General features: G+C 45.1%; 2 protein-coding genes across 2 annotated transcripts in view; one reads left to right on the top strand and one right to left on the bottom strand.

The window, feature by feature from the left end:
* The first annotated feature begins 5,533 nt into the window (after positions 1–5,533).
* LOC109401085 (uncharacterized) lies at positions 5,534–9,036 on the top strand. Its single transcript, XM_029861069.2, has 3 exons — positions 5,534–5,722; positions 5,779–6,685; positions 8,270–9,036. The coding sequence occupies exons 1-3, from the start codon at positions 5,670–5,672 to the stop codon at positions 8,996–8,998; spliced, it is 1,689 nt and encodes a 562-aa protein (XP_029716929.2). The 5' UTR covers positions 5,534–5,669; the 3' UTR covers positions 8,999–9,036.
* A 117-nt stretch (positions 9,037–9,153) lies between these two features.
* The window catches only part of LOC109422531 (U7 snRNA-associated Sm-like protein LSm10), a 28,323-nt gene continuing 25,169 nt past the window's right edge, over positions 9,154–12,307 (bottom strand). Inside the window, exon 3 of the mRNA XM_029861070.2 lies at positions 9,154–9,338. Coding sequence (XP_029716930.2) covers positions 9,171–9,338 — 168 coding nt within the window. The 3' untranslated portion in view covers positions 9,154–9,170. The remainder of the gene's footprint in view (positions 9,339–12,307) is intronic.

Raw genomic sequence — 12,307 nt, 5'->3', positions numbered from 1 at the left:
CTCTTCGGCAACTCACCATATCACATCGGATCATTAGCGAAAACAACTAGCGAGGGCAGCAAGGTAGTCTGCCAGGTGTAATCAATCAAGCTCAAATGGTGCAGGAATCAGATGTCACGTCCAACCCATTCGGTACACTAGGAGAGCAAGCGTTCAGAAATGTACGACATTTCAGCGGGGGCGAGAATGTTTGGGACTAGCCGTGCCCATCCTAGCTACACTGCTGTTCATTTTGGAATCATCATTGCAATTCAATTCGGACTGATCCACGCTTACTTCATATCATCTATCACCACTACGACATGTATCGGGTTTAGAGAAATTCGCTTCGTTAATCTACGGCAACCGACTACGACCATCAAGATCAATGACGTGTTGCATAGGCTGTAGGCTAATTATTTATTATCACTTCTCGTCAGTATTGTGTCGGACGGTAACCACTGCTGGGTTTGCCCCAGCAGTCATTTAATATGTTAATTGTACTCCTGTAAATAAATGTATAGTCCTTAAAGTAAATATATTCGGTAGTTTATGACCAATTTCGCGTGTGCATTTAACGGACGGTTAGAAAGGATTGCCGTCAAGTGTGTGGGTTCCTCCTAGTCAACCTCGGATCAACAGTAGGTGCTATTGAATCCCCCCCCCCTTTAACGGGCCTACTCATGCTGGAACATCACGGTTCGTGTTGGGAGCGATCACCAAACTACAGTCCACTGGCATCGAAGACCCGCAACCCAACATTTGGTGGTCCTTCGAGCCGGATAAGGTAAATACTAAAACTTCGGTGTATATGTCCACCGAAGCACTCTCGGATATTTACTCACCTTGGATTTCTATCATCCCGAAACTAATGTCGGAGGCTCCCTTCGTCCAAGCCCCAACATCGACCTGGGTGTGATTTGCCCTCGGAAGGACCGGTATCTAATTCCAAAGTAGGGAGGGGGTAGAGCTCCTTAGCTCACACCTGGTTCGCGATAAACCGAACCACTATCTTTCTAATTGAAAGTCCAATAACTCCACATTTTTACGATACACCAACACTTAACAAATAACGTTTATTAAAATAACTATTTACAACAAACAAACTACATTTTATAAATTGTCATGCAAGGGTCTTCGACGACCACTTGCTCCGTGTGGAGGTATCTTACAACTAAACTCAGATATTCTATGGATTTCCTCTGCTACAAGATCAGTCTGATGAGTGAAGTATGACGTCATTGATCTGGTGGATCAGGGTTGTATCCTAGGGTGGGTGATCTTAGTCTCGAACATCCTCACCCACCCTGAAATGTCCTACATTTCTGAAGCTCCTCATTCTTCACCTGAATGTTGTGCGTTCCTGGAGTGCTTGCTTACTTGACTTTCACCCACCATGGAGTATTGGATCCAGTGTGACCAAACTATCCGTTGAACTCGTGGACGTTATTCCAGTTCTGCTAGACCATGTATCCTCAATAATCTAGCATATCCATTGGGAAAACGCCGATCAACTCTTCGGTAGGTTGACCGTGTAAAACGTTTCCATTATATTGACGAATGGTGTACCAACCATTGTCCTGTTGATTGGATGCACTACCCTATGCAGTGCCTCAAGATTAAACCATTGGATTTTGCTGACCAAAACGCCAAACCAACCCTGTTGATTTCGTTCCTCAGCTATACCGTTGAATTTCACGAGAACCAGTTTCTCGCGTCCTTGGCTACGTTCCCCGTGAAACGTTGGGCTCACTCATTGACCTGTTCAGATGAGCGTCCTGCTGCCATCCGTATGACAGCATTTGATGATTATTCCCTTGAGTTCATTGATAATTGTCCATGCACGTGACCATGCCACGTACACACAGTTGGTATAGTAAGCCTCCAGCTCACTACAAGCATTCTTTTCCATGTATGCATGATCCATCCGAGTTTATAGTGTCCCATATGATGTGGTTGACCCTGACGTGTTGAAGCCGTTGCTTCAGTATGCGTCAGTGATAAAAAATGCTCCTGTTGTTGATATCGATCCTATCCAAGCCATGATGTGCGTATAGTAAACTCGAGTAGTAGATACGAAAGTAGCTCCGTGTTTGCCCATGTTGGTGATGGGGAGAGAAAGTGTTGTTGTAGTGGACTGTATAATACAAAGCTTCGGCGGACACACACTGTTCAAGCATACTGACCTTACGGAAAGTGCTGCTGCACTACTCGCGTTGTCCATTGTACATACACATCCTTGGTTGTCGACTCCAGTTTCCAAACGATCGTCCGAAACGTAGTATCGATACCGTGACAGATTGCGTCGCACCGCCGCCGCCGTGTGAATCAAATTAGACCAGTGAAATTTTCCGCGACCTAATGTGTTTTGGGATGCTCATAATCATCTGTGATGGTACCACAATCAGCTGTTCCAGGTCTCCAGTCGAAATTATTTTCGTCAATATCGATTCACATAACGTGAGAAGATGTTGTGTCAGCCAGGTTTCCATGTAGTTGTTGTGGATATTATGGTAGAAGTAGTGGACTATATACGCAGCCTTGTGCCAGTGTGATGATTCCAATCGTGAAGATGGCTGTATGGTGTTCGCTGAAGCTCCATTCAATGCCATTGCTTGATTTATTGCTGGCGATCGGTTTCACTCGGTGAAGTTGATGTTTATTCGAAAAGGAAAATTTGCTCAATTTGTGTAGATCTGCAAGCCTAGCTTCGCAAGGCATATACTAAGTGAATTACCTGCCAGACCATGAATTGGTACATCCTTTTCGAACAAACTCGAAATCCAGAGATACCAGAAGTGGGATGTGATGTCCTCAGAAACTTGTGCTCCGTGGGTATGCGAGCCCTCCGCTCCTCCCGTGAAACCAAAGTCCTTGCTAGTTCAGTGAATGCCAGTGCAGTGGAAACTCAGTGATCCCAGAATCCTTATGGTTGAAGATTTCATTCCAGTAGAAGTTGTGTTTTACGTGTTGCGATGGTCCGGTTGGGTGTGAAGAATTAGAGATGTCTTGCTCATATTTACCGCCGGTAGCCATGTCTGCCATCCAGTTGAGTGACCATTCCAGTGTATCCAGTGTGATGGTGTTTCATCCTTTTATGCGAGTTGAATAGCAATCTTGGAAGTCCAATGTAGCTACAATGACGAACTCCACAACCGTGACCTCCTGTTGTCCTCCCGGAGCGATCCGGTTCGAAGGACCATAATGTCGGAGGCTCCCTTCGTCCAAGCCCCAACATCGACCTGGGTGTGATTTGCCCTCGGAAGGACCGGTATCTAATTCCAAAGTAGGGAGGGGGTAGAGCTCCTTAGCTCACACCTGGTTCGCGATAAACCGAACCACTATCTTTCTAATTGAAAGTCCAATAACTCCACATTTTTACGATACACCAACACTTAACAAATAACGTTTATTAAAATAACTATTTACAACAAACAAACTACATTTTATAAATTGTCATGCAAGGGTCTTCGACGACCACTTGCTCCGTGTGGAGGTATCTTACAACTAAACTCAGATATTCTATGGATTTCCTCTGCTACAAGATCAGTCTGATGAGTGAAGTATGACGTCATTGATCTGGTGGATCAGGGTTGTATCCTAGGGTGGGTGATCTTAGTCTCGAACACCACCAATGCAATGTTTTCGTAGCCAGCATAACAGCGGCTCAAGCTGACAACCTATCTTTCAACCCAGCAGCATAATTTTAATGCGGGGTAAGAAAACAAGATGACCATTACAGTCCCCTGGGGACAACTGGCATGGATACCCACAGCGCTTCGACGCCGACTCAAACTTACCCGAGTCTGAGTGCATGGGCTGGGTGGAGATGGCTAATCGAGCATAACACCCAACCTCACTGCCATTCATGGTTCGATAGCGATGGCGATGCTAAGTGACGGACGGGAGGCAGCCGAGGGTTTTCGTTTTAAATTACGTTCGTATAGGATATTTACCTGTGTAAAACACATTAGTTTGGCATCATAAATGTCAAATTTCTTAGAATATCAGTATCAGGCACCCAGCTGCGGGTCCCTGTTCACCAAAAAATGAAGTATGCTAGGACATAATTACCGCGGGCGAGGTCGGTAATGTACATTACATTATAGGCGAACCATTTCCATTATCGATACATAAACATACTGTCAAACACGATAAAATCATGTGTAAAAGACAGTGGTTTAGAAGCTAAACTATTCATCATCTGATTCAAAAGAATTACACGTCAATATAGCGTGCTGTTTTAAACGATAAATTAACGTGTAAATAAAAGAACATGGATGAGGCGTGTCGATTATTTTCAGTGAATATATATAATATGATTCATCTATTGATCCGGTTCTAGCGATGGCTAGATCCACATTCAACGGCGGTGGCTGATCTAATTCGTGCATCACTCTTACGAGTCGACTCCATGTGCAGCAAACGGCTCAAACATCCGCCATCATTTTTCGGAAACGTGATATCAGGGAACGTCCATAAATTTCGTCACGCGAAAATTGCCGATTTTCAAACCCCGTTCCCCCTATGTCACACTTTTTGTATGAGAACTCTAAAAAATGCTCACACTTTCACACTTTGCTGAAGCCCCCCTCCCCATCAACGCGTGATGTATACGCTCAAGAATTTTTGCCATGCTCCCAAACGTGTATCTGGCGAACAGGATGCTGTTTAATCATCAAAACGGTCATCATGGAGCATCCATTACGTACGTCACGCTAAAATTAGTAATGTACATCCCCACCCCCTCTCGCGCGGGGTTTTCTGTGCGTTTTTACGAGTCAAACTATCCCAAACCCCCCTCCCACTCCAAACGTTACGTTTTTTTATGGGTATTCCCTTATATAATTTTTCTTATAAGAGAAATAAATGTTCTTATTGGCCGTTGGGTTTTAAGATGTTTTAAGAGAAAAAATTCTACTCAGTTACTGAGATGGATTTATTTCAAATTATTTTTTTTCCTGCTCAGTTTCAGTTAGAAGTGAGGCAACTCATTGAGTTGTCTCAGTTTTAACTTTACGGAAATTAAGTAAGAAAATAAAAGTCTTTTCTTTTTCTGAGTAGGACCAACTCAGTGACTGAGTAGAAATTTACCTCGGTGTATGAATGTAGTAAGGCAATGGCACGTCAGGTAACGGTAAGTGATAACGCTAAGTTGCATACATCTGGGCGTTAAATTGGATATTTAAGTAAGACCAACTCATTGGCCAAGTGGAAATATTTCTGCATGAGTGCACGTTTTCGTTTTCCAAAGGCACAAGCCCAATGTTCTCTATTTTTTTTAAATATATTTTTCAATGTATTTCATAATTATATTACTAAGAAATAAGAAAAAATATGTATATGTATAATGTACTAGTCTACGTCGGTTGACGAAATGAAATAATTGTTGATAATGCATGTCATCGTTCAGAGAGAAACTTATTTAATAATTTTGAACTTTGCTCCCATACCATGGACTTAATTTGTCACTTGTATTTTATTGAAAGAATATTTTATGGCACGAGAAAGGCACCATCACCGCTAGGTGGATTAATAAGGGTTTTTTTGGTAATAATATCTAAAAATAAAATAAGCTTTCAGTTGTACGTATTACTTGTAATTATACGATTCATGTGTTAAGGTCCAATTCCTTACAGATCGTGTGTTTCGTTTGATCAGTAAACTTTACATGAGAAATCACAAGTGCAATGTACGCGAATGGATACAAATACTGGCTTGCCTACCGGAAAGGCTACTCAGGGTACACACTTGCTGTCGTTACAAAACTAAAACATAATTTATATTTATTTCAAGCAGCTACTATCGTTGTGCCCGCTACAAAGTCAACTGCCCGGGCCGGTGCATGGTAAGCGATGACGGATCCGTACAGACCTCCACGCCTCACAACCACCCACCGGAAACGGATCGTGCGGCAGTGGAACGGTTCCGGAAGGTACTAACGCGACGCGCGGCCACAGAAGGAACCGACCTGCACGAAATCTACCTGGAGGAAGCAACCCGTAATGGTGGACATGCTGACGCTGCCCTATTGTACACCTTTGCCCAGGCCGAGTCCTGTATGAGAAAGGCAAGGAGGAAGTTGCTTCCGATGGAACCCAGCGGAATGGACGAATTGGGCGATATTCTGGAAGGGTCGGATTTGTTCCGGATACACTGTGGAAACAGTAGGGACGCTTTCTATCAGGGCACAGTCAGAGCCGGAGGAGAAATGGCTTTGGTCATGTGGCATAAGAGGACTCTAGATGCAGTTGGGAGGATAGATACGTTATTCTTGGATAGCAGTTTGGTAGTCTGCGCTAGTGGATCATCCAAGTACCATGTATTGATGGGCGTTATCGCCTGGCAAGATAAATGTGTTCCTGTGATCTATTCGGTCATGAGTGCAAAAACTTCCGCAATATTTGCGAGGATATTCTTGTACATAAGAGAACAGCTAAAATCGATAACATTGATATTGACCGAGCCTTGTAGCCTAATCCACAGCGCTTTAGCAGTTAATTTTCCGGAAGCTACGATTAAAGTGTACTGGTTTCAGTATGTGACCGCAGTACTGGATCGCCATAATGGGATTAGTATGGGAGCAGGGACTGTTGATGGATTTACGAGCAGTGCGTTGAGGATGTTGTTGGTATTGCCGCTGCTTCCAGCTGAACACATGAACAGTGCCTTTGAAGCGCTTAAGAGTTGGATGGACCGAAAACATGTAAGTATACTTATTCACTTTTCTTCTGGAAATGTCCATATATATCGAGAAAACTAGAGTTAACGAACTAAGAAACTCGGTGTGCCTCAACAATCTGTTGAGGGTGGTCTTCTCGAGCACCTTTTCCGCCATATAGATCAAGCATGTTGGTCTATATGCCGACGGGTCTCTGGGTGGTTTCCCCGCCTTTGTCGATAAAACTTGGCTATGCCGCTTCCAAGCCTCTGGGAAAACTCCTTCGTCCAGGCATTTCTGCATAGCAAACCTGAACATTTCGGAAGCATCTGCAATAACTATTTTCAAGTCTAGGTTCGGTACTCCATGCGAACCTGGGGTTTTACCTAGGTTAAGGGACTTTAGAATCCTCACAAGTTCCTAATCGGAGTCCCTCTCCTTATCGCCAACCCTATTCCCCGGGTTTCATACAAAAGGAGGCCAAGGACTAGACGCGGAAAAAGCCCCTAGCTTAACCAAGGCTACCTGTGTCTCTGCCGGCCCCTTCCGTAGCCGAATGGCTGTGGTGGCCACCGCAGTGCCGTGACGAGCTCTTCTACAGTAAGAGTCCTCATCTCTACCCCTTCGCCAAGGACCTCATCCGCCAAACTTTTGTAGGCGACGCCTTTGCGTTCCTTGTCGCACTTCAGCTCCATGATCATTTCACCCTTACGAGTACGTCTGATACTGCACACGTCGGCACCCAGATGCACGAGCTTGGCGTCGCTTCGGATCACCTTCAAGACGACCGAATACTTTGACTGTTCGATCTTGATGACAAACGCGTCATCTTTCTCGCGCTTGGCACCTACTTTTTACGTCTTCTTGGTTTGGCACCCCTGATCTCCTCGACCTGCAGTTTTTCCTTCTTCCTCTTCCGCTCGACTTTTGTCCAAGGGGGCCTCTCCTTGGTTCACTTTACTCTGTAGTTTCTGAGGGCTTAACAACTTGTTCCCTTCAATCCGGGACGGGCCTACCTTTTCAGGCCTATCCTTCCCAGCTTTCCCGGGACGCCTAGCTGGGATCCGATTTGCCGGCATTATTGCCAACCTACGGGATTAGTATTCTCCTAGCCTTCTAGGCATCACCAGACAGCTCCTTAGCCAACTGGAGCCAACTGGAGACCTTGCCAACCCACTTCTTGCGAAGGAATTAGCCTCGCCACTACCACTAGCACTAGTTTTTCTTTATTATAATTTGACTTCATACTTTAATCCCACGAGTTGCACGGAAAAGGAGGTCCACCACGCCAGAGCCCTGCATAAACGCGGAAAGGGACGAAATACATACTGTGGAGGGTGCCCAGATACCCCAAAGGCTCCGTTAACGATCGAGCATCTTTTTCACCCCCTCGATCACTCATTCCTCGGCAGCCAGGATCCGAAGCAGTATATCGGGTCCGAGGATTCCAATGCGTCCTATGTCACCTCGTAGTTTTAACGAAGACTATGAACATGATAATAAGTCTGAAAATTTAGGATAGGAAAGGTACATTTACAATGTAGAATAAAGCAGAAACGGCTGGCATTAGACCACCTAAAAATAGACTACAAATGTGTACTCCAATGTATATTCTTCAATCAATTACAGATCTTATCGGCAAACCTGCGCAATCTTTGTGACTATATCCATTCCCATTGGCTTACCACCGTCGGATCCGAGCGGCTATCCCTGTTTGACCATACACGAGGGACCACCAGTACACCCAACGACTTCCTACAAAAATTTCGCGATGAGAATGACTTCCAGAAACAATCTCTCTGGCAGTTGTTGGAAACGTGGACTCAGTTAGCCACCAAACAGTATGTGATAATAAACAAACATATTAGAAAAATGAAAAGTAGTAGTAAAAGCTATAGAACTAAAAGCAAAGCCCATCTGGTTCAAGAAGAAGCAATCAGAAAAGCAAAAGAGTTGTGGAAGGAAATGCCTGAAAACGGTAAAGATCCACTTCTATTTCTACAAGCCTGCAGTCATTGCATCAGTAATGATATGTTAACGAAAAGGCCTTCAAAGGGACGTAGTGAAACGGATATGTGTAAACCTTCCATTCCTTCGGAAAGCACGATAGTTGATCAACCTGATTCTCAACATGTAACAACATTGGATATCGTAAACACATCAAATTCACAGAAGCCTGAAATAGCTTCATCAAGAGACGTTGAACCTCCTCCATTAGTATTTTTTCCTAAGCTAAGACAAGTTGAATCGAGTGGGATAGAAACAGGAATGTTTCACAATCAGACAGAACCACCACCGCTCGTTCCATTCAGGATAGAAAACCATACATTGTCACAAATACCGTTTAGCACTAGCTAGAACTATCATGAAATACACCGAGATTGTTGAACACTGAACAGTTGGCGTTCATGATCAATTTTGAAGATGACATCCGTAGAGAAAGATTGAGACAAATCTAAAAGGAAGAAGGTGATACCACCACGGACAATAAGTCAATCTACAGATCAAACAGGTATTGATTAGCTCACTTTCATTGATCCTTGGAAGTGTCCGTCGATCTTGCCGCGTTGATTTCCGCCAACGTGTGCTGTTGGTTCAGCTGGGCTCGTTTCATCTTGTACGTTCGCTTGACGGGGGCCCGGGGTTTACGGGTCGTCTGTCGTTTGATGTGCTCTTCGAGGGCTGGAACTATTTCGAGCTGAAACGGGAGAAAATTCTTAAATTTGTCTTGGTTTTGGGTAATCGTATTTTCCACTTGATATCACACTTGTTCAGACTTTTGCTAGCTCTTTAACGCCCTTTGACAATGTTGGAAGGACAAGAACCAATCTTAATTTGAAAATAAAATACAGCGTTTAAGCCATACATGCTTATTTGAACATTCTTATGAAAACTCACTTCTCAAACAATGTCTTGTATTCTCGAGGAGGTTCTTATACCTATCATGAAAGATCATCATCAACAGCCTAATGAAAAGAATCGATGGTCTTGTTCCACATTCTTGCTGATTGTCTGGGTCTGTACAAACTTTTCGTCAAACAATACACTTTTCCAACGTTTTTCTTGACGCCAAGGGGTTCCTGCATAAACATCATCTCATCCAATTCACCGTAGAGGTCACCGTCTTGACGTCGAAGTGCTTCACTAGTAAGTTCCACTTCCAAACAATAGTCAGAACTGATCTTGGCTTCAGCAACGGTTCGCGGATCTCGCAGCTATGCTGCTGCGCTAACGTGGAGATAAAGCGCCCTTACTGTTCCTCATTGAACGTATCACTTGACTTACATCCTCGATCGTGTCCATGAGCTTCTCCTGAATGTTCTCCCTGAAATTTGGCTGCAGTTTCTCGATCCTTCGGTCCTAAATTTTGCTCACCAGAAGCTGTACGAGCGGATAAGTGAGATCAACGAGAGCGATAATCTCAACACTCTGTGGGAGTCTATCCACGGAGCGTTGAGTACAGCAGCGCGGGAGGTGATAGGTACAGCTCAAAAACGACCTCGAAACGGGTGGTTCGACGAGGAGTACCAGAGGGTAACGGGCGAGAATGGATGCTGGTGTCGGGGACCCGGCAGAGCAGGGAGCGATATAAGGAAGCAAGAGTAGCCGAAAAACGAATCCACCGCAAAAAGAAAAAAGAGCACAAGGAAAATGTGATTGCTCAGGCGCAAAAGAGTATGGAACAGAATGATATGCGGAGATTTTACGAAACTGTCAATGACGTGCGGAGAAAAACAGCGGCTTCTCCCGTCATGTGCAACGACCGTAATGGAAACTTGCTGACAGACAAGACAATGGTGGCTGCCAGGTGCAAAGAGCACTTTGAGGTATTGTTGAACGGTGGGAGTGGAAGAGCGACGGGCAGAATTCGAATCGACGACGACGGACAAGCTGTGGAACCTCCAACGCTAGACGAGGTCAAGACAGCCATTAGGGGACTGAAGAACAACAAGGCTGCTGGGAAGGAAGAACTCGCGGCCGAGCTTCTAAAGCACGGTAGTGAGCAGCTGTATCAACTCTTACACCGTATTATATTGAAGACATGGGAGAAGGAAGAACTGCCTGCTAGTTGGCTGGATGGTCTCATTTGCCTTCTTTCCAAGAAAGTGCGCGAAGTACAGAGGAATAACATTCCTGAATTCAGCGTACAAAATTTTGTCCGGAGTTCTGTTCCACAGGTTGAGGCCGATTGAGGAGTCCTTCGTCGGCGAATATCAGGCAGGATTTCGTGAGGGCCGATCAACGACGGACCAGATGTTCACCCTGCGGCAGATTCTCGATAAATTTCAAGAGTACAACTTGCAGACCCATCATCTGTTTATTGATTTCAAGGCGGCGTACGATTCAGTGAAGAGAAACGAGTTGTGGCAGATTATGATCGAACATGGTTTTCCGGCGAAGCTGATTAGACTGATTCGTGCGACGCTTAACGGATCGAAATCAAGTGTACGGGTTGCGCATGAAATTTTGTCATCGTTCGTAACCTTTGACGGACTGAAGCAGGGCGATGCTCTTTCGTACTTACTGTTCAACATAGCACTGGAAGGAGCGATAAGGAGTGCTGGTGTGCACAGGAGCGGAACCATTGTCACGAAGTCGCATATGCTGCTGGGCTTCGCGGACGATATCGACATCATCGGAATCGACCGTCGGGCCGTGGAAGAGGCGTTCGTACCTTTTAAGAGGGAGACTGCGAGGATTGGACTTCCGATCAACACCACAAAGACTAAGTACATGATTGCTGGTGTTCAACGTCGGTCCAGCCGTGGTAGTGGTGACAAAGTGGTGCTAGGTGGGGAAAAGTTTGAAGTTGTGGATGAATTTGTTTATCTTGGTACTCTAGTGACGTGCGATAATGATGTTACCCGCGAGGTGAAAAAACGGATTGCGGCTGCAAATCGGGCCTTTTTCGGTCTGCGAAACCAGCTGAGGTCCCGCAGGCTGCAAACGAAGACAAAACTCGCGTTGTACAAGTCTCTGATTCTCCCGGTCGCTTTATACGGCCATGAAACGTGGACGTTAAAAGAAGTTGATCGGAGAGCCTTTAGAGTCTTCGAACGTAAAGTGCTGCGAACAATACTCGGCGGTAAACTGGAGGACGGCATCTGGCGGCGTCGCATGAACTACGAATTGTACCAGGTATATAATGAGATGGATATAGTGAAGCGAATACAACACGGCAGGCTGCGGTGGGCTGGAAACGTAACTCGTATGCCGGAGGAACGACAAGCTAAAATTATATTCAGCAGAGAACCAGGAAGGGGTCGTTGGCTTCGTGGGAGGCCGCGCACACGTTGGCTTTTTGCAGTTGAGGAGGACCTAAGGACTCTAAACGTTCAGGGCGACTGGAAGCGATTGGCCCAGGACCAAGGCCAGTGGAGGCGGATACTTCATTCGGCGCAGACTCACCGCTACGAGTTGTAGCCCATCAAGTATCAAGTAAGTAATATGATACGACCGGAGAAGGGACCTCTATATTTTTACTTCTCATTTCAGAGAGCGATGAATGGCGCTTAAGACTAAACTTTCGAGCCAGGACATCAGACTTAAATTCCTATCTCGCATCCTAGGATGAAAAGCTTCAATGAAGTGACATTAACTTTTTTATCAACGTCACTCCCAACGATTTTGTTTCACATCTATAACGCATACTATACGAAGCAGGCG

The sequence above is a fragment of the Aedes albopictus genome, chromosome 3 (assembly GCF_035046485.1).
Source record: "Aedes albopictus strain Foshan chromosome 3, AalbF5, whole genome shotgun sequence".
Classification (NCBI taxonomy): Eukaryota; Metazoa; Arthropoda; class Insecta; order Diptera; family Culicidae; genus Aedes; species Aedes albopictus.
Note: the sequence above shows the minus strand (reverse complement) of the source record. Positions and strands in the feature narration are given on the sequence as shown.

What these genes read in the sequence shown, in the direction of transcription:
- LOC109401085 (XM_029861069.2), top strand. Translation starts at nt 5,670, where the DNA reads ATGTACGCGAATGGATACAAATACTGGCTTGCCTACCGGAAAGGCTAC. An exon ending in TACCGGAAAGGCTACTCAGG is followed by an intron (nt 5,723 to 5,778) that starts GTACACACTTGC and finishes TATTTCAAGCAG; the next exon opens with CTACTATCGTTGTGCCCGCT. An exon ending in GTTGGATGGACCGAAAACAT is followed by an intron (nt 6,686 to 8,269) that starts GTAAGTATACTT and finishes AATCAATTACAG; the next exon opens with ATCTTATCGGCAAACCTGCG.